General features: G+C 44.9%; 1 protein-coding gene across 1 annotated transcript in view; it reads left to right on the forward strand.

Annotated features, from left to right (window-relative positions):
* The first annotated feature begins 21,331 nt into the window (after positions 1 to 21,331).
* Positions 21,332 to 26,537, forward strand: part of TXNRD3 (thioredoxin reductase 3) — a 74,444-nt gene continuing 69,238 nt past the window's right edge. The window contains exon 1 of the mRNA XM_049642254.1: positions 21,332 to 21,347. Coding sequence (XP_049498211.1) covers positions 21,332 to 21,347 — 16 coding nt within the window. The remainder of the gene's footprint in view (positions 21,348 to 26,537) is intronic.

A 26,537-nucleotide genomic window follows, 5' to 3' on the forward strand; every position in this document is an offset into this window, starting at 1 on the left:
TGTGACCTAGCTTTAGCCAAGGAGGCTCTTGAGCAGTGTAGTACCTGGAGAACAGCACAGGGCCTGAAGAGAGCAGTAGGACCCAAGGCATATTATTGAATATCTTTGTGCCTCAGTTTTCTGGTGGATATGTGTCGTGTTGATACTACACTCCTAGAGCTCAGCACTTAGTGAACTAAGTTGGTGACAGCAATTATTATCGAAGGATTTTGTTTTTGGAGATAATACTTTGGCAACTAGTATAGAGGGTGTATTGGAGAGGGCCTTGTGTGGAGGGGCTTCTCTTAGATTGAGTTCTCCAAAATCAAATGAGGAAGAGAAGGGCTGGTAGAGTAGAAAAGTAAGAAAAGTAATTTACTTTGTCCGTGTTAAAAGCCAAAAGGGAGCTTTCTCCATAAGATCAGGAAAAAGACAAGGATATCTCCTTTCATCGCTTCTGTTCAGTTTGTACAGAGGTTCCAACCAGGGCAGAAAAGACAAGAAAATGAAATAAAAGTCATCCAGATTGAAAAAGAAGAAGTAAAACAATCTCTGTTTGCAGATAATGTGGTCTCGTATATAGAAAATCCTAAGGAATACACACACACACACACACACACACACACACACGCATGCACGCACGCATGCACACTCAACAGGGCTAATAAGCAAGTTCAGCAAGGGTTCAGAATATAAGTTCAATACACAAAAATCAGTTCTATTTCTATACACTCACAAAGAACAATCCAAAAATCATATGAAGAAGATTCCAGGGGTGCGTGGGTGGCTCAGTCAGTTAAGCGTCCAACTCTTGATTTCGGTTCAGATCCTGCTTTCACACTTTGTGAGTTCAAGCCCCACATCAGACTCTGTGCTGACTGCTTGGGATTCTCTGTCTCTCCCTCTCTCTCTGTCCCTCCCCCACTTGTGCTGTCTCTGTCTTTCTGAAAATAAATAAATCAACTAAAAAAACAAAAACAAAAAACAAGGGCAAGGTACCTGAATAGACATTTCTCCAAAGAAGATTTACAAAAAGCCAGCAGGTATGTGAAAAGATGTTCAACATGACTAGTCATTAGGGAAATGAACATCTAAACCGCGATGAGATATCACCTCCTGTTAGAATGGCCATCCCTGAAAAGACAAGGGGTTAACAAATGATGGCATGGATGTGGAGAAAGGGGAATCCTTGTGCACTGTTAATGGGAATGTAAACTGGTGCAGCCATTCTGGAAAACAGTATGGAGGATCTTCAAAAAATCAAAGATAGAATCACCATATGATCCAGCATTTCTGCTTCTGGGAATATATCCAAAGATAATGAAAACACTAAGTCAAAAAGACATCTGCAGCAGTATTTACAATAGCCAAGGCATGGAAACAACCTAAGTGTCCATCAGTAGAGGAAAGGGAAAAGAAGTGGTATATATGTATACTACAGAATATTATTCAGCCATTTAAAAAAATGAGAAAATCCTACCATTTACAACAACATGGATGGAACTTGAGGGTATCGTGTGAAGCGACACAAGTCAGACAGAGACAGACATGTTCTCACTTATAGGGGGGAATTAAAAAAAAAAAACTCATAGAAAAAGAGATCAGAGCTGTGGTCACCAGAGGCAGAGGGCAGGGGAAGAGGGAATTGCCGAAGGTGGTCAAAAGACACAAACTTGCAGTTATAAGGTAAATCAGTCCAGTGACTTATTGGCTAACATCCCATGGTAACATTTCCTGTATATTTCCAGTAAAGTCATTAGGAGAGTACATTCCAGGTAAGTACATTCCAAAAATCCAAAGTACAGTCCAGGAAAGTCTTTAGGAGAGTAAATCCTGAGAGCTCTAGTCACAAGGAGAAATTAATTCCTTTATTCTTCTTTCTTTTGTTCTTGTGTCTATATGAAAAGATGGATGCCAGCCCAATCTTTTATGGTAATATATGTAAGTCAGACCACCATGCTGTAAGCCTTCAACTTACATATTCTTGTATGTCAATTATTTCTCAATAAAACAGGGAGAAAAAGAAAAACAAAGAGTAGGCTCCGGAGACTAGAGAAGTGGACCCCTGCTTTTCTCTGCCTCAGTGACCCCTCACTTCATGTTCCACTGGTCATTGGGTCACATGGCTTCACCCAGACTGTGAGGGCTGAGGAGTGCGGTCTCCTCTGAATAGAAGGAAAGAGGGCAGTGCTATCTAAGCACCAGGAACATCAAACCCAACTGATGAATGAACAACACTTTGCTCCCTGACTGTTTTCTGGGAAGTTCCATATAAGAAAAATGGACCGAGAATAACTAAGAAACTCCAGATGCTGAAATGCCCTACTGAGATCACAATCCATTTTGTGAATAGATGTATCATGATAACCGCATCCACGTCTTCTGCCATGCAGTAGTTGTCTTCCATAGATCTGCCTTAAGAAGATGCTTCCTGGGTGCTGAAATTGTCACTCTGTGATGCTGACGTGGATATATCTTTGAAGGCATGACTTGAGCCCCTCATACCCACCCCCCAGAGGCCTGAAGAACAAGAAACCGCTGGATTTGGGGGCCAGTGTACCCTGGAGCCCGTCGAGGCTCGCTATCGAGGACTTTGTTGAGAAGACTGAAAGCTGGGTGGGTTTTGAGAGGTGGAGCAGGGGTAGGGACAGGGCCGGCAGGATTGAAGAAGAGTAGGGTTTGGCATGAAGGAAGGGAAAAAGACGGACACTCTGCAGGAAGTGGAAAGCTGGGGAAAGTGGTCATGGTTAAAAGTGGCAGATGACTAGATTCAGTTCTGTGGTGTGTGACAGGATCCTCTCCTCCATCTCTGTCTCATCTTCAGTAAGAGGTTCGTCTCAGGCATCCGTGCTTTTCAACTAGATTAGGTAGTTTGATGCAACAATGTTTGGATCTGGCTCCTAGCAGACTAGACGGACCTCCCCCAGATTCACCCTTGCCATTGCTAAAGACCCTTCTCTTAGAGAGCGGTTGGCCAATGGTGGACCTAAGGAAGGAGACAGGGCCCAGAGTACCAGAGAATTGGACATGGCGGGAAAAACGCTGGAACATTTGGTTGAATCATGAGGATGCAAACCTTGAGTGCCAAGTACATGACTCAAAGCTTGAGGCAGTGGACAGTGGAGAACTCTTGATTTTTGGAGCTGGGGAGGCATCTGGTCCAAGTCGTGCTTTGGGACGCTCTTTTCAACCCCAGAATGGAGGATGTCTCTGGAGAAGCCCTGGAGATGGTCGATGATGAAGCCCGTCCCTGAAACACAACCTGGTCAAAATGCAGAGAGCACTATTTGATCTCCACTCTGATCTGAAGTTTAAGGCCATCTGCACTACCCTCCCCCTCGCCTGGCCCTTGACATTGTTGGTTAGGGGAACCTCCTTTCCCAGCCCTGTGTTTCCACAGGAAGAACACCCATTAGCATAACACTTTTTTTTTTTAATGTTTATTTATTTGTGAGAGAGAGACAGAGAGAGCACAAGTGGGGTAAGGGGCAGAGGAAGAGAGAGACACAGAACAGTCTCCAGGCTCTGAGCTGTCAGCACAGAGCCTGACGTGGGGCTTGAACCCATGAACCGTGAGATCATGACCTAAGCTTAAGTTGGACACTCAACCGACTGACCACCCAGGCGCCTCTTAGCATAACACTCTTGGTCCATCTATGGTGGCTTGAATTTCGAGGAGGGATTTGGCGTGTGACACTTGTAGGTTTCACCCTCCAAGGTCTGTCTATATGGAACACGCACATCTCCAAGTGGGGGACTTAGTAAGAGTCTGGATCCACCAGCTATCAAGGCTCTTCCCGTCTTTCTCCTCAGCATGTTGATCACGTCTGTCCTCATGGTGTCAGGACGTCAGCCTCAGCTCTGGGGATCTGCCCATCATGGCTGGCTGGAAGAAGGGTTCCCTCCCTCTCTACACAAAGGAAATCTTTCTCAGAAGTTGCATCAGCCAGTCATGGGTCACACCCTACCCTAAACCAGGCCGTGGCAAAGGGGACAGGATGGCCACAACCACTTTAGAGCAGCAGGATCATATCCTGGGCTGGACACACCACCTGAAGACAACAGCCCCACCCATACCTTCCTAAATAGTCCCTTTATTATTCAAGTGGCCCTTTTGAGCAGCCTTCTGTTTCCTGCCAGGCCTGGATTGTCCCAGGGCTGCTGGGTGTGCAGTGCAAGGTGTGTTGTGTGGCACATTGCTGAGAATGAGTGTGTGTGTGTGTGTGTGTGAACAAGGGAAGGGAGGGAGCAAACCCAGACAAGGAAGCTGCCCCATCCATTGTTCCCAGGTCCTCACCAGGGCTCAGGTCCCCCGCTGGCTGTCCTAAAATCCGGGAAGTTCCCGGTGTGAAACAAAGCCTCCAGATGGAATGAATCAGCTGAAAAGCGTAAGTGGATCAAGCAGAAAGTCAGGATCAGCTTCCCGGCCCTAATTTCCTATTCTGCTTCTCTGAGTTTTCAGCTTCAGCTTCTGCCCTGGATTTAACTGCTCAGCCCTGCGAACGGCTGCTTAGCGAGCAGAACAGCCAGCTGGGGCAGGCAGGATCAGGCTCCCTGGAGCCCGGATTGTCTACTCCCCAGCAGTTGCACTGCGGGAAGGTCACCCCCTTCCTGAGCAGAGCTGGCTGGGAGTTGGGGAGGCAGGGAACGTGCATGGCCAAGGATTGCAGTGGAAACAGAGGGAAGCTGGCTCCACAAAGTCAGGGGGGCCACAGAACTCACAGCAAGGGCATGGACACCAGAGACTGCTTAGCCAGATTCCCATTTCTTCTCTAATTAGTCTCCCTTTACACACACACACACACGCACACGCACACGCACACGCACACACTCATGCACAGCTGTAATCTGAAAGGCAGACCCAGACCCAGGTGGAGGCTGGGCTTCCTACCCTGCTTCAAGCAAAGTCTCTGGTGTCTGGGGCCTAGCGTGCTTAGCACACCCAGAGCAGGTTGGGACGTGGGCAACCACAACCAGACAAAAGCTCACAAAGTCAGGGCTCCAGAGTAGCCCAGAGCACGCCACGGCTCCCGGGCCCTGGGCAAGTGGCAGGTCCCAGACCAGAGCCACAGGGTTCTTGGAGACCTGCTGACCCGGACCTGCCCCTGCTGCTCCCCTCACCCCCCACCGCCAGGAACACCCCCTCCTATTCTTCCCAGGGAACGTCTCCTCTTCACGGGAGTCTTAATCCTGAAGTGGGGCGACCAGATTGGGTGGAGGCCTGAGGCGCAGGCGGGGGAAAGAATTCGGATACGAGGGAGCAGCAGGGGGCAGAAGAGCAAAGGAGAGACGGTGCCCAGAGGCGGTGGGGGGGGGGGAGGGGGGCGGGGCTGGAGTTATGGGGGCTGTGAGGAGGTATGGGAACAGATAGAATTTCCCTTTTTTTGGTACTTGCGCCCGAACATGTGAGTAGTCCCTGGGTCAGCTGGGCTATTATTGTGAGGCGGGTCCTCATGACCCTGTTTGCACTCAGCCCCGAGGTCACCGTGGGCCCCTTGACCTTAGTGAGTTTCCCATTGCTCAAGCTTGTTGCCTAAAAGCGGCCTCTTCAGATGTCACCTCCTGAGCCAGGCCGCCTCTTCCCCCCTCACACTCCTGTGTTTTACTTTCTTCTTCCCTGAAAAAAAAAAAAAAAATCACTGTCTGGATCTTTGTTGCTTATATATTTGTTTATGGTTGGTCTCCAGCCAGTATCACTGCAACACATGCACACAGAGCTCCTAAGGTAGAAGCTTCAGAGAAGAGGCCTGCATCTGCTCCATCTATCCCTGAATCCCTAGCATGTAGCCCAGGGCCTGGCACAGAGTGTGTGCTCAGGAAATCCTGACTGGATGAATGAATGAATGAATGAATGAATATGAACCCCCATTAGAGAGAGAAGGAAGTGAATGATTAAGAGTAAAGACTTGCCTTTCAATCCCAGCTGTGCTGTGTGATCAGTAAGTTACTTGCCCTCTCTGTGCCACAGTTTCCCCATCTGTAAAGCAGGGATAAGCACCAGCACATGCCCACGGGGTTGGTGCGGGATTGCATGAGTTAATACACATATTGCCCTAGAACCTGGCAAAGAGGAAATACTCAATTATCAGTAGTTATTATTATGCTATCCATCATCCTGAGAAATCTGCCAAATGAGGCTCAGGTAAGAGATGAGACTTGCCTGAGGTTACACAGCTAGAAGGTGGCAGAGACAGGATTTGAACCCAAATATCTAAAACGTTAGGGTCCTTTCTAGGGTCCCACTTGGACTTAGCACACTATCCCCTTGGAGTGTGGCCTGTCTGGCCCTTGGGTATGGCATTTAGGAGCTGGGATGAAGGCAGCCTGGTTATCGACTCACGTGACCATTGGTAGTCCGGGCTTGAGGCCCGAGAAGGCATGTGGGCATGGGACAGGGAAAGAGAGGCTGCTGGTCCAGGAGGCTTGGCACCCTGCTCCCTCTGGCTACCATTCGTGATAGGGAAACCATGTTGGCACCCAGCCTGGGAGGAGCCGCCCCCACCCCCGGCTTCTGGCCCCACTGGTGATTCCTTCCACCTCTGTAGCTCACATGAAAAGTCACAGAGCCATCCCCCTTCCCCATCATGGGACTCTTAGAGTTCAAGGTTTATGAATTTGTTAAAATGCACCCGCAAGCTTTAAGGAAATAACAAGAGCTACAAATTGACACGATTCCTTGGAGAGCTCAGTGGTAATCCTAGTTGCCTACTTGGCACTTGGTTTTCCAGCCTTTTGCATCAATTAGCAGAGGAAGAGAGAGGCCTACCCCTGAGTCCCCCAGGAGCTCTGAGCTGCTGCGGGAGCCTCCTTCAGAACAGTGTGAGGAGCATGGCAGGGGTCACCTTCTCTGCATTCAAGCCTATTACCCAAGTCTTGCATAGAGCAGAGGCCACACCAGAGTGCGGCTGGAGGACTTTATCCTCTCTGTCACTCCTACTTAGTCATGCTAAACAAAGTACCCTCTAAGTAGAAAACCTGTGTTTGCATTGCAAACAGAGCTTCAAGACAAGATCTCCCAAAGCTCCCCTCGCCTCACAGGTGGCTTGCACAATTTTGTGCTTATTTGCACAAACTCTTGGACATCCGATGCATGTCAGAGCCTATAACACAACAGGAATTATCAATATTTGCTGAGTGACAGTGTGACTTGCAAATACAGCATCATCGTGTGGGTGGGCATGCTGCAGGAGGGCTGGTGCCCAGAGGGCCCTGGAGCCCCAGGGAGCATGAGGAAGGGTCTCGGGAGGAATGGCCTCCCGAAGATGGAGAGGGGACATGCCAGGCAGAGCACCGGGGAGGGCCAGGAGACGGTGGGGCCTCAGAAAGGCATGTGAGCCAGGATGCAAAATCAGCAGCTGTCTAATCTTTTTGGGGGGACTTCCCAAAGAAGTGAGGCCAGGCCTCTTGCTGGACTGCTTCTGGTCGTTGTAAGAGTCGTGATAACAGTAACGCCAAAGGGTAAGAAGCAGCAACCAACGAGGGCCAGGCTGAGCTGGCTTGAGCTCTCCTCTCAAGCTCATCTCCAAGGAGCATGCTACCTGACCACACAGACCATTTCCCGGGCCTTTCTGATGGAGGTGGGAAGAAGATCGGGGAATGTTCGGATCTAGTGTAATCCTCAAACAACCCGATTCGGTAAGTATTACTATGACTACTATTATTCCCCCTTCAGGGATGATGGCCCTGGTCAGGAGGGACCCAGCCTCCACGGCACACAGCTATATAATTGGTGGGGGGCCCGGAAGGACCACCGCTTGGAGCTGGTGTGGCAAGGACACACCACACTTTAAAAGGGCTGAGCCTCCTGATTTCACACTTGTCCGGGGAAAGGGACTCCAGCCTGGTAGCAGTTTTTCACTCAGGGAACAGACCACCCACCAGTGCCTTCCTCCCACCCTTCTGATGGACTCTTACGACTAATACAAACCATGCTATGACAAACCATCGTGTGTGGGTGTCCTTGTGCACCTGTGCAAGGTTTCTGAAGCACAGATTCCTAAAAGTGAAGCTGCCGTTCAAGGCATGGGTCCCACTCAGTCTGTACCAACCGTTCTACCTGCCACCAGTGCGTGAGAATGCCAACTTCCCCCCACCTTTGCCAACAGAGGTGGTACCATTTAATTTTTGCCAGGGTGATGGAGGAAAAAAATACTCGTTTCCGTTTTAGTTGCAACTCCCTAAATATTCCATCTAAAATACCTCTACGTTTGTTTATCGGTCATTGATACTTCTTTTGAACCGTCAATTGCCTTTTCATCTATTTCGTCCACCTTGTCTGTCTTGTTTCGGGTCCTTTTGTTATTGATTTGTAGGAGCTCTTTATATGCTCTGGGTGTTACTTTTTTCTTTCAGACGTTTTAACTGTTTTCTCCCAGCCTCCCACTTGTCTTTTAATTTTATGTTATATTTTTTTAAATTTTATGTTATTTTTTGACAAACTGAATTTTGTGTTCAGCCAAATCTCTAAGTCATGCCCCCCCCTTTTTTTATTTGTAGATGTTATGTATTTGTAAGGAAGTATCTCCTACTAAGATTGTAAGCAGGATTTTTTTACGTTGACCTTTTAAAACTATTGGTAATTTATTTTTATTATGCCATGGTCCCGCTATACAGGATTTTTTCCATATAGACGGTCAATTGCCCTCCCTAAAATTTAGTCAGTATTTCATTGTTTCACTGCTGAATTTAAAAAGCCAACTTCAGGGGCGCCTGTGTGGCTTGGTCGGTTAAGCGTCCGACTTCGGCTCAGGTCATGATCTCACGGTCCGTGAGTTCGAGCCCCGCGTCGGGCTCTGTGCTGACAGCTCAGAGCCTGGAGCCTGTTTCAGATTCTGTGTCTCCCTCTCTCTCTGCTCCTCCCCTGTTCATGCTCTGTCTCTCTCTGTCTCAAAAATAAATAAACATTAAAAAAATAAATAAAAAGCCAACTTCATAATCAACTATTTTTTCCATATGTATACAATATGTGTCTACATTTATCTCTCTACTCATTGGCTATTTACACAGAATTTACCACTTCTTTAATTGCTATGACTTGAGAAGATGTTTGGATATCTGACAAGGTAAATTACCCCTTATTGTTTTTCCTTTTTCAAATTGTCTTCACTACCTCTGGAAATTCCCTCCCGAGGGAAAGAAATCATTTTGTCATACACCATTAACAGTCTTACTGAGATTTTCATTGGGATTTCATTGAATTTATAGATTAATTTATGGGAGAACTGGTGTAACTTTTATCGAAGGTCATTCAGTAAACTTTGGTAGCTTTCTTTACATAATCTGTAGACATTCTTATTAAGTTTCTTTCTAGATATTTTATGGAATTTGTTGCTTTTAAAAATGGGTTCATTTTTCATTTCATTTTCTAATTGGTTTTTGCTAGTATGTAATTAAGCTATCGATTTTTCTTCGCTGATCTAACAAGTGGCTACACTGCTTAACTCTCTTACTGGTTTGTCAAGTGATTCTCTTGAGCATTTTCTAAGGAGGTGATCATTTGGTCTGTAATCTTGGATTTGTTCTTTCTTCCCAAATGTTAATACCATTTTCCCTTGCTTTATAGTATTTGCTAGCATCTCCAATAAAAAGGTTGAATAGTGCAATAATAGTAATATTGTTTCTTTTTATTTTGTTATCAAGTATGATGATTTCTGTAGAGTCCCAATGCCCTTTATCGTATTATGAAAGAACCTAATTTGCTAGAAGCTTTGTGTTTTTTTAATCATGAAAGTACATATGTGGAATATTTTCAAAATGTCTTTGTTCTCTATGAAAATAATTATGCGTTGTTCTTGTATTCCAATAAAACAGTGATTTAAATTGGCAGATTTTTTCCCTAAAGTTTAACACATACTTGCATTCTGGAGATGTCTTTTAATAAACTGATGGATTGGATTTGCTAACTTTAAAAAAAAATTTTTTTTGCAATGTTTACTTATTTTTGAGAGAGAGAAAGATGGAGCACAAGCAAGGGAGGGGCAGAGAGAGAGGGAGACGCAGAATCTGAAGCAGGCTCCAGGCTCCGAGCTGTCAGCACAGAACCCAACACGGGGCCCAAACCCACAGGCGGAGAGATCATGACCTGAGCTGAAGTCAGAACGCTTAACCAACTGAGTCACCCAGGCGCCCCTGGATTTGCTAATTTTTAAAAAAGTAAAAACTCAATCACTTTAATTTTTTGAGTTGCATTTGCTGATGTTTTAAAAAAGTAAAAAATCAATTTAACTTTAAAAGGTAATATTATAAAAATGGTCTGACTTAAAATTAAAACAAGGAACACATTTGATTAATAGATGCATAACATTCACTTACTTTTTGCATTTTTATCAATTAAGGGAGAGAATGAAAGAAAAAGGATAAGGAAACAAAAAATGTAAAACTAAAGGAAAAAGGAAAGAAAGGCGTAGAGTCTTGCAAATAAACATATTCAGAAGAGATAACTCAGAAAAGATAAAAAAAAATAGACGTGTGCACAGTCACAGAGATAGAGGGAGAGGGAGAAATACATTCAGACAGAAACAAGCACAGAATGACTTGTAGACAGAGTGACCTTGCTGGGTGACCCTGCATCCTCTGTGTTGCCTTTCAGGTTTCCAACCTGTATGGGATTTTATGTAGGAATTTTGCATCTATATTTATGAGCAAGGTCGGCATAGAGCTTCATTTTCCCAAGCTGTCCTCTGTTGTACCTTGGAACGTCTATTTCACTGATCAACTGCATTGTTTGTGTTTGTAGTTTATCAACTTCTAGTTTAGTATTAATTCCATCATTCTACTGTTTGGGAGGTTTTTCAGTGGTTTTTAAAAATAGTTTCCTGATTTGAAAGTTTAGTTCATTTATCATCAACCTTTTTTTTGTTTTCTAATGAGTGCACAATGTAAGCTATATTTTTTCCTTTGAGTCCTGCTTGGGCAGAAAAACACAGATTTTGTGATATGGTGCTTCTGTTGTTGTTCAGACATAAATAGTTTGTACATTACATGATATTATTTTCCCTTTAATTCAAGAGCTATTCAAATGTCTTTGTTAACGTCTATTGAATTTCATTCTGGGACTGTGGCCTGAGTAATAGCAGATTTGGGGAATTTATTAAGATTTCCTTTATGGCCTTGCACACAGTTTTTTCAAAATATTCCATTTATGGTTCAAAGAATCCTATAATCTCCATTAGCTGATCAGAAGGGTGTGTGTGTGTGTGTGTGTGTGTGCGCGCGCGTGTGTGTGAGAGAGAAAGAGAGAGAGAGATTAGCTCAAGCTCATTTGTTGTTTTGGGCAAATCCTCTTTTTACTTACTTATTTCTATGAGAGTTTTGTCAGAATTGCCCAATAAGATACTAGGATTTGGTTTGTTGTACTTGTAACTCTATCAGGTTTCTGCTCTATGTATTTTGAAGCTGTGCTTCAAGTGCAATAAAAAATGATCATTAGTTACCCTGTGGATTGTTTCTTTTTTCAATATGACATATCCGCTTCTTTTATTATAAATGCTTTGGCCTTGACTTCTATTTCATCTGAATTTAATACTACCATCTTTCTTTGTTTTATTAGCGTTTTCATTCCTTTGATTTCATTTTTCCTGGATTGTTTCTTTTATCTCAAAGATATGTGTTTCACATAAAGGGTATACAGCTGCAGTCTGTATTTTTATACAACAAAAGTCTTTTTTGTTAATTAATGAGTTTAAACCATTCACATCTATTGTGATGACTGATATGAGAACTGTTCATTCCTTTTTTTTTTTTTTTGCTTGTTTTATGTGTATTATGCTTTTAAACTTTCTTTCCCCTTTTCCTTACATTTTGCCATACTGATTGAATTTTCTTTGTTAAATTATCTCACCTTTTAAAAATGTATAATTAAAGGGGAGCCTGGGTGGCTCGGTCTGTTGAGTGTCTGACTCTTGATTTTGGCTCAGGTCATGATCCCAGGGTCATGGGATTGAGCCCTTAGTTGGGCTCTGCACTCAGTGTGGAGCCTGCCTAAGATTCTCTCTCTCTCTCTCTCTCTCTCTCTCTCTCTCCCTCTACCCCCTCCCCTGCTCGTGTTCTCTCTCTCTCAAATTAAAAACAATTTTTAAATGTATAATTATAGTTAAAAATCACTGTCAGTAGCTAAGTTACTCCCACAAGAAGTCAAACATCAGTTCCACTTCCCTTTACGACACTGACCACTTCCCAAAAATTTTTGTTCCATAGGTCATTTATTTTGCTTGTCATTAAAGTATAACATACATATACCAACATGCCCAAATGTAACCATACAGCTTAATTAATTTTTCCAAGGAAAACTCACTCATACAAATACTACCCCAAGCAAGACACAGAATATTACCGTTGTTCACAAAAGCCTTAGTGGTCTCCCAGTCAATTCCCCCTACCGCAGGTAAGCCTGTCACCATAAATCAGTTTGTCCTGTTTCTTAACTTTCTATATCTGCCATCGCAGAATCTATTCCTTTGTGTCTAACTCCTTTTGTTCTTCATTATGCCTCCAAGACTCCACAGAAGCATGTAGCTGTGCTGCTTTTCTTGTGCTGTTTAGTGTTCCATCCTATAACTCTCTCGTAAGTTATTCTGTTGACGAACATTTGTCAGTCCCAGTTTGCGGGTGTTACAAATAATACTGCTACGAACACTCTAGCACTTATCTTTTTGGTACAGATATCTGTGCATTCCCCTTGCGTTGTTAACCTTAAAAGTAAAACTGGCAGTTATATTACCAGCAAAAATGGGCTTATTCGGGAATGGCAGGGCATTCAAATCTGAGCAAACTACAGCAGTACAGAAAACAAAGGAGAGCGAGACTTTTACAGAGAAAAGGATGGAGTTGGGCGGGGCTGTCATAAACAAAAAGTCCACTGGCATAAACTGGGAGTTCAAAGTTGTGGCTTTTCATTGGCTGAATCTCTCATTGGCTGGGCTGTTGCTGAGGGAGGGGGAAAAACTTTCTTCCATCTGCTGGGGTAGTAAAAGAATAGCAAAGAGCATGGACTCCCAAGGTACCTCTCTTCCTGGTGGGTGGGGCTGCAGTTGACAAGGAGTGGTAGGCAGTGAAAGCTCCCCCTGCTGACCTCCCAACTTCATTTGAAACAAGGTTTCCTTTCATTAATTTTCACAGGAAATATACATGCCCAGGAAAAGAATTGGGGATCCTAGGGTGTGCATATATTTAGTATTTGAGGACACTGTCAGCTTTCCAAATAGTGTGCCTGCACTGCTATTCAAAATTTCTTCCTTCAAACAATCAACACTTAATCTTAAAAGGCAGTTTTTACTGTTTTATTTGATCATTTATTTGATGCAGTGTTTATTGTACCCCATCTCTTGTGCATGTCATTTTTCTTCTCGGTAGAATTAATCTTCCAGCACTTGGGTTTTTTTAGGGAATATCTGTGGGTCTTAAATTGGCTTCTTGCATGCTGAAAATGTCTTTATTCTGCCCTCACAATGAACGATGGCTTTACAATAGTTGGGCTTGGTATACAGTTGTAGGTTCCAGGTGATTTTCACTGTGGACTTTGAAGATACTGCTCTCCTATCAGGTTGATCTCTTGAAGGGCTTTGTCAATCTCAGTACTCATCATTTCTTCAGTTTGGAGAGAATTTCCTCTATTATTTCTTAGAAAATTTCTTTCCTTCCATTCTCTACTCTCTCTTTCTAGAATTCTTATTTGATGCCTTTTGCAATTTTTCTGTTTGTCCTCCAAGTCCCTTAACTTTCATTTCATGTTATTTCTTTGTACTCTTGGGTCATGTTCTGGGATGATTCCTGTTAGGTTCTCTGGATTACTAATCTGACCTATATTCATTCCATTTTTCAGCCCACCTATGGAGCTTTTGTTTTTCCTAATTTAGCAATCGTGTTGATAGTGTCCTTTAAAAAAAAAAAAAACAAAAGCAATATTTTTGTGCATTTCTCTGAAGCCATTACTTACATTTATTCATACTTCCTTTCTTGCTCTCTCTATTCAATCTGATTCCTCAGAGATATTTTTCAATGGTTGAATTGGTGACTCCCTTTCATAGTGTTACTATTTATAGTGTTACTATATTAAAGGTTATGAAAAGGCTTTTTCATAACCCATGCTCAAATTGTCAGATCATGTCACAGATTTACAAACAGATCTGAGCCCTTAGCAGCACTTTAGCTGTGTCCGGGAAGAATAGTGGCAACCTTCGAGTTCTACCTACCTCTTCTCTTCCACCCTCCTTTCTCTTCTGCTTCCCAGGCACCCCTTCTCACTGCTCCAAAAGGGTAACTCATTGCCCCTTCTGGACAGGCCCGTTGGGTGGGCCCCAACAGAGAACTAGTTGATGGGTCCGTGGGAGTCAACACTAGGTTGAGGTGTTCTCTCTGGGGACAGAAAAAAAGAGGAGGAGAAAGCCAGAAAGTGTGAAAATTCCTCCACAGTGCCGAGAGTTGAACCAAGATAATAAGATCAGTTGACTGATCCAATATGCAGAAATGGCTGAAAAGGAAATATGAGCCTGGGTGAAGAATCAGCTTTGACACAGGTGAGAGTGGCAGACAGGTAAGGAAGTCTGTTCCAGGTGGTTCCTGTGGATGGAATTAAGTGTTTATGGCTGTCTTTGCTGGGCCACTGGGGGACTGAGTGTGCCTGGGTTGTGTTGGCCCAAAAGTTCTTGGTGGGATAGACAAAAACTTCCAGCTCCAGCCCCACTCCTATGGGGGGGGGGTGTCCCAGAATCCCACTCCTGAGAAGACTCCAGAGTCGTCTTCTTTCTGCTTATCCTGAGAATCGGGCTTTGTGTCTTTTGTGTCCCAGTGACTGGGATAAATACAGGATAATCCCAAATTCACAGACTGTGTAAATGGAGAAAAGTCAAGATCTTCCTCCAAGCCCAGCTTTGATATTTTTGCAACTTAGAATTTCAGTCCCGTGTGTGTTATAAACATCTTCTCTGCCAGACCTAAGAAATTCACCCACACTCCCTGACTGGTTGAGTTTTCTTCCCCAAGTCTATAGATATCCTTCATCCCTACTTGACAAAAGAGAGGTGCTCGGAGGCCTGTTTTATAGGTTTTATATTCTACAGGTTTGCTGCCCTTTACTATCACCTGTCAGATTCATAAAGCAGTGGTATGTACTCATTCCTGTTGGTTGATTTTATTTAGACACGAATCCTTGCACCCGTTAAAAGAGGAGGAAAGGCACAGGCAGGGAGGGGCACACTCAGGCCTCCTCGTAGAAGATTCTCACGCGTGACAAGTTAAGGACAGGAAGCACAAATAATACTGCAAGATAAACAGAAATAAAACCAGCAGAATTCTGATGATCGTCAGTTCCTGGTCTCCCAAATTGGATACTGGAACTTGCAGAAACCAGTCACATCTCCAATAACTATTACTCTGCGTCTTTCACCAGCAGACAACACCTGTACGGTCGAGGGATAAGACATTCTTGTCAGTGAAATCATTCCTGCGAGTGAATAAGAACCATATCCGAGAGCATGGGCTCCAGTTTTATGAGGCCGTTACCTGGCCCCTGGAAGGAGAAGGGAAAGTGTGGAGGCTCAGAAATGTGGTAGTGAGCGATGCCCCCTCCCCCCACCCCCTACACTAGGGACACAGCCTGCTCTGCCACCTCCCAGTCACATTCCCCAAGACAGCCATTCCAGTGAAATGATGAGGCTACACTTAGATACGTCGCACCTGGAAAGCAGCTAAGGTGGCAGCAGAAAGGATGTGGCCTCAAAGATATCGTCAACCTCCTTCATGCTTTTCGTCTTAACACTTTCTAGAACCGATGAGCATCTCTCCAGCTCCTATGTATTGAAAGGACATATGCCTTTACTGGGACAGAGTCAGGTCCTGAAATGGAAGGAGGAACTGACACAAAAGAGATGATTGTGCCAACAGCACCCCCAAGACCCCCCGCCCCCACAGGCTACCAAGGTTGAACTTTCTGCTGTGTTCCTCTTCATTGCTACCACTCATGGGTGTCAGCCACGGGTCGCCATGTGCTCAGCACTGATGACACAATGGTGAAAACACAGCACACTCCCCACCCTCATGGAACTTACAGTCGTGGTAGGAGAGGGTGCCAGACGTTAATCAGAAAATCACACGAATATAGCCTTGCAAACGATGGTAAGTGAGAGGGCTCTGAGAACGTGGGCTGGGAGGGGAGGGTGGTCTAAAGCTGTTTGCAAAGGGGAAGAAGGGCCTCCCGGGTCAGGCCCCTGCGGAGAGCCCCATCCCATGCTGGTGGCTTGTCCCATGCTGTCCCCCGCAGGCATCCTTGTCCTCGCTTTCCTACCCATCTCCCTCCAGCGTCTCCTCCCCTCCTCCACCCCAGTCTCCCTTACATCCGTTCTGCCTCACGGCCCCTTACTGAGATGTGGGCTCAGTCAAGTCACAACTTCTCTGGACCTCAGTTAGTTTCCTTGTGTGTAACATGGGAATAATCAAAGCAGCTTGGAGAATCGGAGGACTGTTGTGAGGTTTCAATGGGTCAATACATGCAAAGCGTCCCGTGCACTGTATCTATCACACCCTCCTTACAACAGTGCCTTTGGAGTTTTTTACCCTTCCCAACTGTCGGCAAGCATTGCTACCCAGGATGGGGGTTCTCCGTAGTTGACCCACGGTTTTCCTTAAGAGTAGAGTGCGTCTCGCCTCTTATCATCATTGTGTCCACGCCAGGCATCTCGGCCGCAACCTTCACAGTTCACACTGTGTGCTCATAGCCATTCCCCTCGGCGAAACCGTGTCGGCCTCCCTGCACTGTTTGAGGGGAACTCATAGACCGGGAGAGGTGGAGTCACTGCGTGAGGGGACGCTCTGCGCAGGGTCCCTGTGGAGGCCCCTCTACCCGCGCGCAGGTGCGCGGGGCAGCGGGCAGCCAGGGATGCACCTGCGCCCGCGCAGCTGGCGGGGAGACAGAGACCCGCGCGGCTCGCTTCCCGTGAGGCCCACTGCCACCTGGTGGCCGGCCTCAGAAGTGCGTGCCCGGACCCCGTCGCAGTGGGCATCGAGGAGGCAGCGGGGCTGGCCAGCCCAAAGGAGCGTATCCCTGCGGGGCTACTCCACGGAAAGTGGAGATGGGTTCCTGAACAGGCTTCGGAATGCACTGAATTCGCGCAGGAGTCCTCTGGCCCTGCCAGGCCCTGGGCCCTGATCTAAAGGAGGCTGGGAGCTTTTGGCGTAGGAATACCCCTGACCCTTTGCTCTCAGGCATCCCAGGGAACTGCGGAGACACAGGTGGACGGAGGGCCTCCACATGAGGCTGGCTGCACGGAGTGCTGGCACTGAATGCAAAGACCTCAGCCAATCCGCCCAACAGGTAGCACGGCTCTTTAATCCCCTGCTCGCCCTAGTTAACAAAGATTCTGCATCTCAGACTTGAGAACTTCCTGTCCAAATTGTCATATCAATCCCCAGGGCCGTGCAGAGACAGCGTTTCCCACCTGGGCTCTAGGTTGACAGTTCTTTGAATGGACAGTTGCGAGAGAGGCCACAGCCAATGCAGGAACCTGTGGCCGGCATGGCGTGGACAGCCACCCACCAGCCACACTCTGCCCTCCTCTCCTGGAGAATTACTCTCTATGGCCATTGGCACCCTTATCCTTGGTGGTGAGGTGGAGAGGAAAGGGGCTCGGGGGGGGGGGGGCACACCAGTCTCTATAGAGGGTCTGGTTCCAGTAAAAGGGCAGCTCAGAGTCCGAAACCCCTTTTCCCAGCAGGCTGGTAGCCCTTGTGCAAAGTTGTCACCATCTCTGGTGAGATGTGAGGGACTCACTCTGTACATTCAGGACACTCCAGAGTGGTAGGAATTTCCAAGCCAAAGAAAACGAGGGTCCATTGACACACTTCTCAAAAAAAAAAAAAAAAAAAAAAAAAAAACCAGTGCCGACTTGCCTTACATTTATATAACTTAAGGAAACTCAAAAGATAATAAGGCAAATCTGTTCCCAGGTGACTTAAGGGCTCTATTCATAGACAGGGGAGCAGCTGCATAATTTTAAGTTTCCGCCTGAGCAGGCACTTCCATTACCCTCAGAACCTCCATGGCTGGCTTCTGGAAAGATCAACTCCAGAAGGGAGGCGGGGGTAGGCTAGCTATTTCTTCCCGTTAGAGCCTCAGTCTGACCCTCTGCTGCCTCCATGCGTTGAGGGGGAAGGCAAGTCTCCCCTTTCAACATTCTGCTCCAGTGGTGAATTGAATTCCACTCTGGTGGTGTTCCTTAGCTCAGAGGAGCCTCTCTGGGTCTGTCCCAAGGCTTTTCTACATGTGGAATGTAGGGAAATAAACAACACTGTCTGAACAACACAGAAGGCCTGGAATTCTGATCTGGGAAATGCTCCCTTGGTGGCCAGGATGCAGAGGAAAAGAAAAGTGACCCCACCTAGAAAAAAAAAAAAAAAGGTACATTTTTGGTACCTTTTAAACACCCTTATTTTCTCCCTCCTCCCCCTCCCATAGATTGGCTACAAAAGTCGCCCTTTTCCACCCCTCCATGTGTCTCTTGTATCCATCCATGACCTCAGTGATGTGTCTGTGCAGCTAGTCCCATCAAGACATACAATGTATTTCCTACCCCCTTGAATCTGAATTGGCTCTTTGCTTCCTCTGGTCAACAGAATGTGACAGAAGTGAAGGTCTAATTCTGAGCCTAGGTCTCAGGAGGCCTTGCACGCCTCCTTTCTGTCTTGGATCTCTGAGTTCATTAGCATCTTGTCTGAAAGGTATCTCTTCTACCTTCAACTATACACACACACACACACACACACACACACAGAATCGTAGGCTACACTCTTCATGGACCAGCTTAGATCGTTTGACCATACATGACCCAGTCTATACAGCTAGGAGAATGGCAGAGAGTGGTTGGCTTCCACTTGATTTGGGTACAAAATTCTGAAATAAACTAGAGCAAGGAGGAAGGCATTCCTCATTATGGTCATCTGAGACCGTAATGGCCCTTCTGTGTTATGGCATCAATTACATCCCAAACACTTGGAAGTGACAGCATATAGAAGAGATGGGACAAATCCTTGGGGGCCAACCACATGCACAAAACCTTATAGGAGCAAATGGATTGAATAATTGTCAAATTCACCATCATACTGGGAGATTTTTAATATACTTCTCTTATAATTTGACATACCAAAAAAAAAAAAGAAATAAGTAAAGATGTTATTATGTGAATTACACAACCATAAGCTTCTACTCTGTCTACAACATATTGAAAATGTACATTCTTTTCAAATAGTCAAGGAACACTGGAGAAAATTAATTGCTGTTTAACTATGAAGAGAATCTCAATAACTTACAGAAAGCAGAAAGAGAGAAGCCACAGTTTTGGGCCATAATACAATAAAATTGGAAATTTGCAGCAAAGGGCAGATTTAGTAGTGACAAAAATCTATCCATTTCGGAAATGTTAAAACACATCTCCTGAAAACTGCATGAAAGAAAATTAAGACCCCAAATTAAAAACTACTTAGAAACAGGGGTGTCTGGGTGGCTCTGTCTGTTAAGCGCCTGACTCTTGATTTTGGCTCAGGTCATGATCTCATGGTTTGTGAGTTTGAGCCCTGCATTGAGCTCTGTGTGCAGAGTCTGCTTGGGATTTTTTTCTTTCTTGCTCCCTCTCTCTCCCCCCCTCACCCCTCCCCTGCCTGTGCTCTCTCTCTCTCTCTCAAAATAAATAAATAAATATAAAAATAAACTTAAAAAACTACTTAGAAACAAACTACAATGAGAATGAGCAGAATGATACCTATGGGATGTTGCCAAGGCAGAATGTCGAGGAAAATTCATAGCTTTAAGAATACATTCATCAGGTGCAAAAGAAGAAAAAAGAACTGCTGTTAATTGTGAAGGAAAGGCAGTTTTACTCTCTGGTCTCCCTGAAAATTCCCTCAAAAGAACAAAACATAGTTCATTGTTAATTCTGGACAGAGTGCTGTAGAGGTAAGTGAACAAGGATGCAAGTCTCAGTTCTCCCCCTTACACCTGTAGCTTTGGGGAAATTATGTTTTCTTCTACATCCTTGGTTTTCTCACAGTGAGATGGAGACATTTGTCTCTTTTAGAGGGCTGTTGGGAGGAATCAGCGATGACATTTTAATCATGTACATACCAAAGGCTTGCTGTATGCCACATGTTATCCTAAGCCCTTCACAGGTACTGACTTGTTGAATACCTGTACCAACCCTTCAAGGTACGAAGTGTTATTAGTCTCCTACAAATGTTGCCTCAGCCAACTGACTAGTAAGAACAGGACCTGGGGTCCAAAGCCACGCTGTCTTTTTTTAATCTTAATTAGAGCATGAATGGCCCTGAAAACAGCATCATGGCTCTGAAAGCCCCATCCAATGAAGCTCTGACGGGCCAACTAGATGGAAGGCCATGAGCTGGATACAGAGAGAAACAAGAAGTGCCAGGGAAGTGAGGGAGCTGGAAAAGAAATGAATGATCCTTTCTCCCAGTGACCCAGCTGCTGGCCAAGGAGACCACCGGGGGTGAGGGTGGGAGAGGGAGCAAATACAACTGAGTCACGGCACACAGAGGCTCATAATATGGAGGCCTGACTGTGAAGCTCTTGAAATTTAAAACTAATGTTAGATGCAGGCTGGGGGCCAAGGGCCTAACAGATCTGGCACAAATTCTTGCAGATGATATTGAGGATGATCAACCCAAGCTGGAGCTGGGAGCAGCCCTTTCTCTGCTTCTTACTATGTATAGTATTTTTCAGCAGAAAAACAATTCCATGGAAAGAGAAGTTATATTAAGAAAGGCATCTGCAAGACCCTCTGAGTAAATGGATAACATCGGGCTTGGACTGCCCTTGGCCTACCTGGGAAAATGGTCTCAAGCTTCTCCTCCCTCAGTACCGTCTCCTTGGGAGTTTTAGACATAAGATAAATATGTGGGGTCTTGTCTGCTTTCGTTGCTGTTTCCCCATAATCTATGGGTCCGTACCTGGACTGGGGGAGCTGTGAGTTGGCACCAGGCCTTGTACTTCCATGGCCAGAATCATATTTTTTAAAATGGTGAGAAAATGAGGGGGTAGCTTTCGTGTTAAGGTTGCCCATGTGCATGTTGTCTCTCATGCACAGAAGCTGCACATATCCTGTATGGTCACGGGGCATAAGCTGTGTACCTGGATAGCTGTTGGGACCCCCCCCCCCCGCCCCGAAAACTGCAGAGGTGCTGTATGCTGCACAAAATGTCCTGTAGCCATCTGTAAAGCCCTCTAAACACAGTAGTGACTACTGTGACTAACACACATTGTGACTTGTGAATTTGATTGATGCTCCTAACCCATGACAGCCACTGGGGCCACTGCATCATCCAGGCATAAATGCTACCAGAAAAATTAGAGATGAGGAAAGGAGCAGGTAAGCAAATTGTAGATGAAAAGCACACATCACAGATGAATCACCTGACTGGACAATGGCAGAATTCACACAAGTAGTTTTCCATAATTTCAAAGTAGCTAAAGAAAACACGATCTGTCTTTTTTTAAAAAATGAGGGCAGGAGGCTCAAGAAAAAGGTACAAAATTTCAAAGAAGAGATAATAAGCCCAGAGAAGGTGATGAGATTATTAACAGAAAGCTGGCAGGGCCCAGAAAATAAATTAAAAATAAAGGTAATATAGAGCACAAGAACCCCATTAGGAATTTGTCCATTTCTCCCAGGTTGTCCAATTTGTTGGCATATAATTTTTCATAGTATTCCCTGATAATTGTTTGTATCTCTGAGGGATTCGTTGTAATAATTCCATTTTCATTCATGATTTTATCTATTTGTGTCATCTCTCTTTTCTTTTTGAGAAGCCTGGCTAGAGGTTTGTCAATTTTGTTTATTTTTTCAAAAAACCAACTCTTGGTTTCGTTGATCTGCTCTACAGTTTTTTTAGATTCTATATTGTTTATTTCTGCTCTGATCTTTATTATTTCTCTTCTTCTGCTGGGTTTAGGCTGCCTTTGCTGTTCTGCTTCTATTTCCTTTAGGTGTGCTGTTAGATTTTGTATTTGGGATTTTTCTTGTTTCTTGAGGTAGGCCTGGATTGCAATGTATTTTCCTCTCAGGACTGCCTTCACTGCGTCCCAAAGCGTTTGGATTGTTGTATTTTCATTTTCGTTTGTTTCCATATATTTTTTAATTTCTTCTCTAATTGCCTGATTGACCCACTCATTCATTAGTAGGGTGTTCTTTAACCTCCATGCTTTTGGAGGTTTTCCAGACTTTTTCCTGTGGTTGATTTCAAGCTTCATAGCATTGTGGTCTGAAAGTATGCATGGTATAATTTCAATTCTTGTAAACTTATGAAGGGCTGTTTTGTGACCCAGTGTATGATCTATCTTGGAGAATGTTCCATGTGCACTAGAGAAGAAAGTATATTCTGTTGCTTTGGGATGCAGAGTTCTAAATATATCTGTCAAGTCCATCTGATCCAATGTATCATTCAGGGCCCTTGTTTCTTTATTGACCGTGTGTCTAGATGATCTATCCATTTCTGTAAGTGGGGTGTTAAAGTCCCCTGCAATTACCACATTCTTATCAATAAGGTTGCTTATGTTTATGAGTAATTGTTTTATATATTTGGGGGCTCCGGTATTCGGTATTTGGCGCATAGACATTTATAATTGTTAGCTCTTCCTGATGGATAGACCCTGTAATTATTATATAATGCCCTTCTTCATCTCTTGTTACAGCTTTTAATTTGAAGTCTAGTTTGTCTGATATAAGTATGGCTACTCCAGCTTTATTTTGGCTTCCAGTAGCATGATAAATAGTTCTCCATCCCCTCACTCTCAATCTAAAGGTGTCCTCAGATCTAAAATGAGTCTCTTGTAGACAGCAAATAGATGGGTCTTGTTTTTTTATCCATTCTGATACCCTATGTCTTTTGGTTGGCGCATTTAATCCATTTACATTCAGTGTTATTATAGAAAGATACAGGTTTAGAGTCATTGTGATGTCTGTATGTTTTATGCTTGTAGTGATGTCTCTGGTACTTTGTCTCACAGGATCCCCCTTAGGATCTCTTGTAAGGCTGGTTTAGTGGTGACAAATTCCTTCAGTTTTTGTTTGTTTGGGAAGACCTTTATCGCTCCTTCTATTCTAAATGACAGACTTGCTGGATAAAGGATTCTCGGCTGCATATTTTTTCTGTTTAGCACACTGAAGATATCGTGCCAATCCTTTCTGGCCTGCCAAGTTTCAAAAGAGAGATCAGTCATGAGTCTTATAGGTCTCCCTTTATATGTGAGGGCACGTATATCCCTTGCTGCTTTCAGAATTTTCTCTTTATCCTTGTATTTTGCCAGTTTCACTATGATATGTCGTGCAGAAGATCGATTCAAGTTACGTCTGAAGGGAGTTCTCTGTGCCTCTTGGATTTCAATGCCTTTTTCCTTCCCCAGTTCAGGGAAGTTCTCAGCTATAATTTCTTCAAGTACCCCTTCAGCACCTTGCCCTCTCTCTTCCTCCTCTGGGATACCAATTATGCGTATATTCTTTCTTTTTAGTGTATCACTTAGTTCTCTAATTTTCCCCTCATACTCCTGGATTTTTTTATCTCTCTTTCTCTCAGCTTCTTCTTTTTCCATAACTTTATCTTCTAGTTCACCTATTCTCTCCTCTGCCTCTTCAATCCGAGCTGTCGTCGTTTCCATTTTGTTTTGCATTTCGTTTAAAGCGTTTTTCAGCACCTCGTGACTGTTCCTTAGTCCCTTGATCTCTGTAGCAAGAGATTCTCTGCTGTCCTCTATACTGTTTTCAAGCCCAGCGATTAATTTTATGACTATTATTCTAAACTCACTTTCTGTTATATTATTTAAATCCTTTTTGATCAGTTCATTGGCTGTTGTTATTTCCTGGAGATTCTTCTGAGGGGAATTCTTCCATTTGGTCATTTTGGATAGTCCCTGGAGTGGTGAGGACCTGCAGGGCACTTCCCCTGTGCTGTGGTGTATAACTGGAGTTGGTGGGCGGGGCCGCAGTCCGACCTGATGTCTGCCCCCAGCCCACCGCTGGGGCCACAATCAGACTGGTGTGTGCCTTCTCTTCCCCTCTCCTAGGGGCGGGATTCACTGTGGGGTGGCGTGGCCCGCCTGGGCTACTTGCACACTGCCATGCTTGTGGTGCTGGGGATCTGGCGTATTAGCTGAGGTGGGTAGGCAAGGTGCACGGGGGCAGGAGGGGCAGGCTTAGCTCGCTTCTCCTTAGGTGATCCACTTCAGGAGGGGCCCTGTGGCAGCGGGAGGGAGTCAGACCCGATGCCGGAGGGGTGGCTCCGCAGAAGCACCACGTTGGGTGTTTGTGCGGAGCAAGCAAGTTCCCTGGCAGGGACTGGTTCCCTTTGGGATTTTGGCTGGGGGATGGGCGGGGGAGATGGTGCTGGTGAGCACCTTTGTTCCCTGCCAAACTGAGCTCTGTCGTCTGGGGGCTCAGCAACTCTCCCTCCCTTTGTCCTCCAGCCTTCCCGCTTTCTGAGCAGAGCTGTTAACTTCTGACCTCCCAGAGGCTAAGTCGTGCTTGCTGTCGGAACACAGTCCGTCCGGCCCCTCCGCTTTTGCCAGCCAAACTCGGGGGCTCCACTTGGCCGGCGAGCCGCCCCTCCGCCCCGGCTCCCTCCCGCCAGTCCGTGGAGCGCGCACCGCCTCGCCGCCCTTCCTACCCTCTTCCGTGGGCCTCTCGTCTGCGCCTGGCTCTGGAGACTCCGTTCTGCTAATCCTCTGGCGGTTTTCTGGGTTATTTAGGCAGGTGTAGGTGGAATCTAAGTGATCAGCAGGACGCGCGGTGAGCCCAGCGTCCTCCTACACTGCCATCTTCCCTCTCTCAAGAACCCCATTAAAAGCAGCTAATATATTCCATATACAAGTAGTTGTATATAAGATAACACATATAGAGCAAACACAACTGAAAACAGTTTGGGATATGGTAAAAAAAAAAAGCTAAAAGAAACCCAAACTAACAGAAGTTAATGGAAAACAGTAAGGCTATAACCAATAATTACAGAGATAAATGTGAAAGCAAAGGAAACCCTACATATGGTAATAATTCTCTGAAGAAAGTCAGAACAAATGTGATGGAAACAATATCTAAAAACGTAGTAGAAGAAAATATCTGGATTTGCTGCTCAGAAGATCACACCCAGACAGAGCTGGGTGACGCTTCCTAGGACAGGCTTCTATACAGGATAAACAGGTCATGGTACATGACGGTCTTCAAGATATGCACTCGAATTTGTTGATACAGTTCTCTTCAAGAGGTGATGCTAGGGCCACCTGGGCGGCTCAGTCAGTTGGGCGTCTGACTTCATCTCAGGTCATGATCTCACAGTTCATGGGTTTGAGCCTCGCATTGGGCTCTGTGCCAACAGCTCAGAATCTGGATCCAGCTTCAGATTCTGTGTCTCCCTCTCTCTCTGCCCCTCCCCCACACTGTCTCTGTCTCTGTCTCTGTCTGTATCTCTCTCAAAAATAAATAAACATTAAAAAAAATTTAAATCACTCATTCTGGAGAAAGTCACCTGCCATCAGACACTCAAGAAACCTTTAGAGAGGCCCATGTGGGGGGGGACTGAGTCCTGTCAACAACCACATGAGTGAGTGTAGAAGCAGATTTTTCAGCTCCAGCCAATAGCTGAATTGCAACCTCACAGAAACCCTGAGGCAGAATCATCCCACTAATCTGTTCCCAGATTTCTGACCCATAGAAACTGTGAAGTAAATAAGTATATGCTGTTTTCAGTTGCTCAGTTTTAGGTTAATTTGTTCTGCAGTAATAGCTAATTAATGCATTATACAAGAAGGAGACTGTTGTTCTCAGAATTTTCTACATCCATACTCCATTCCAGAAGAAAGGGAGCAAAATCTACAAGGTTTAGAAGGAAGGAAAGTATGATCCAAGAATTGTAGAGCTGGTTGAATTGTTCATGGACATATTGGAATGGGCAGACATTCTCAAGCATGTAAAAGCTCAAGGCAGACAACAACCACGATACTTTTTTGGGGAAAAAAAAGAATTACTTGGGATAATTCAAGCCTAACAATGAAGAGGTGATTATAATTTTAAAATTCAGGACTACAGTAGACATGGCAAGATTAGTACTTGGCGTCAAATCCACTTAAACAGAAGACTGAGTCGTTAAACAGAGCTATCACACAAAGTACAAATGTCATAAAACCTGACAACATAAAAATAATATAATTCAGAAAACTCACAAGTATGCAGTGTGCCCTTGGCTTTGAGAGTAGATTCCTACGATTCATTGCTTCCATACAACACCTAGCACTCATTCCAACAAGTGCCCTCCTCAATGCCCATCACCCATTTCCCCCTCTCCCCTGCTCCCCCATCAACCTTCAGTTTGTTCTATGTATTTAAGAGTCTCTTATGGTTTGCCTTCCTCCCTCTCTGCTTGAAACTATTTTTTTCCCTTCCCTTCCCCCATGGTCCTCTCTTAATTTCTCAAATTCCACATATGAGTGAGAACATATATCTGTCTTTCTCTGCCTGCCTTTTTTCACTTAGCCTAACTCTCCAGTTCCATCCATGTTCTTGCAAATGGCAGGA

The sequence above is a fragment of the Panthera uncia genome, chromosome A2, assembly GCF_023721935.1.
Source record: "Panthera uncia isolate 11264 chromosome A2, Puncia_PCG_1.0, whole genome shotgun sequence".
Lineage (NCBI taxonomy): Eukaryota > Metazoa > Chordata > Mammalia > Carnivora > Felidae > Panthera > Panthera uncia.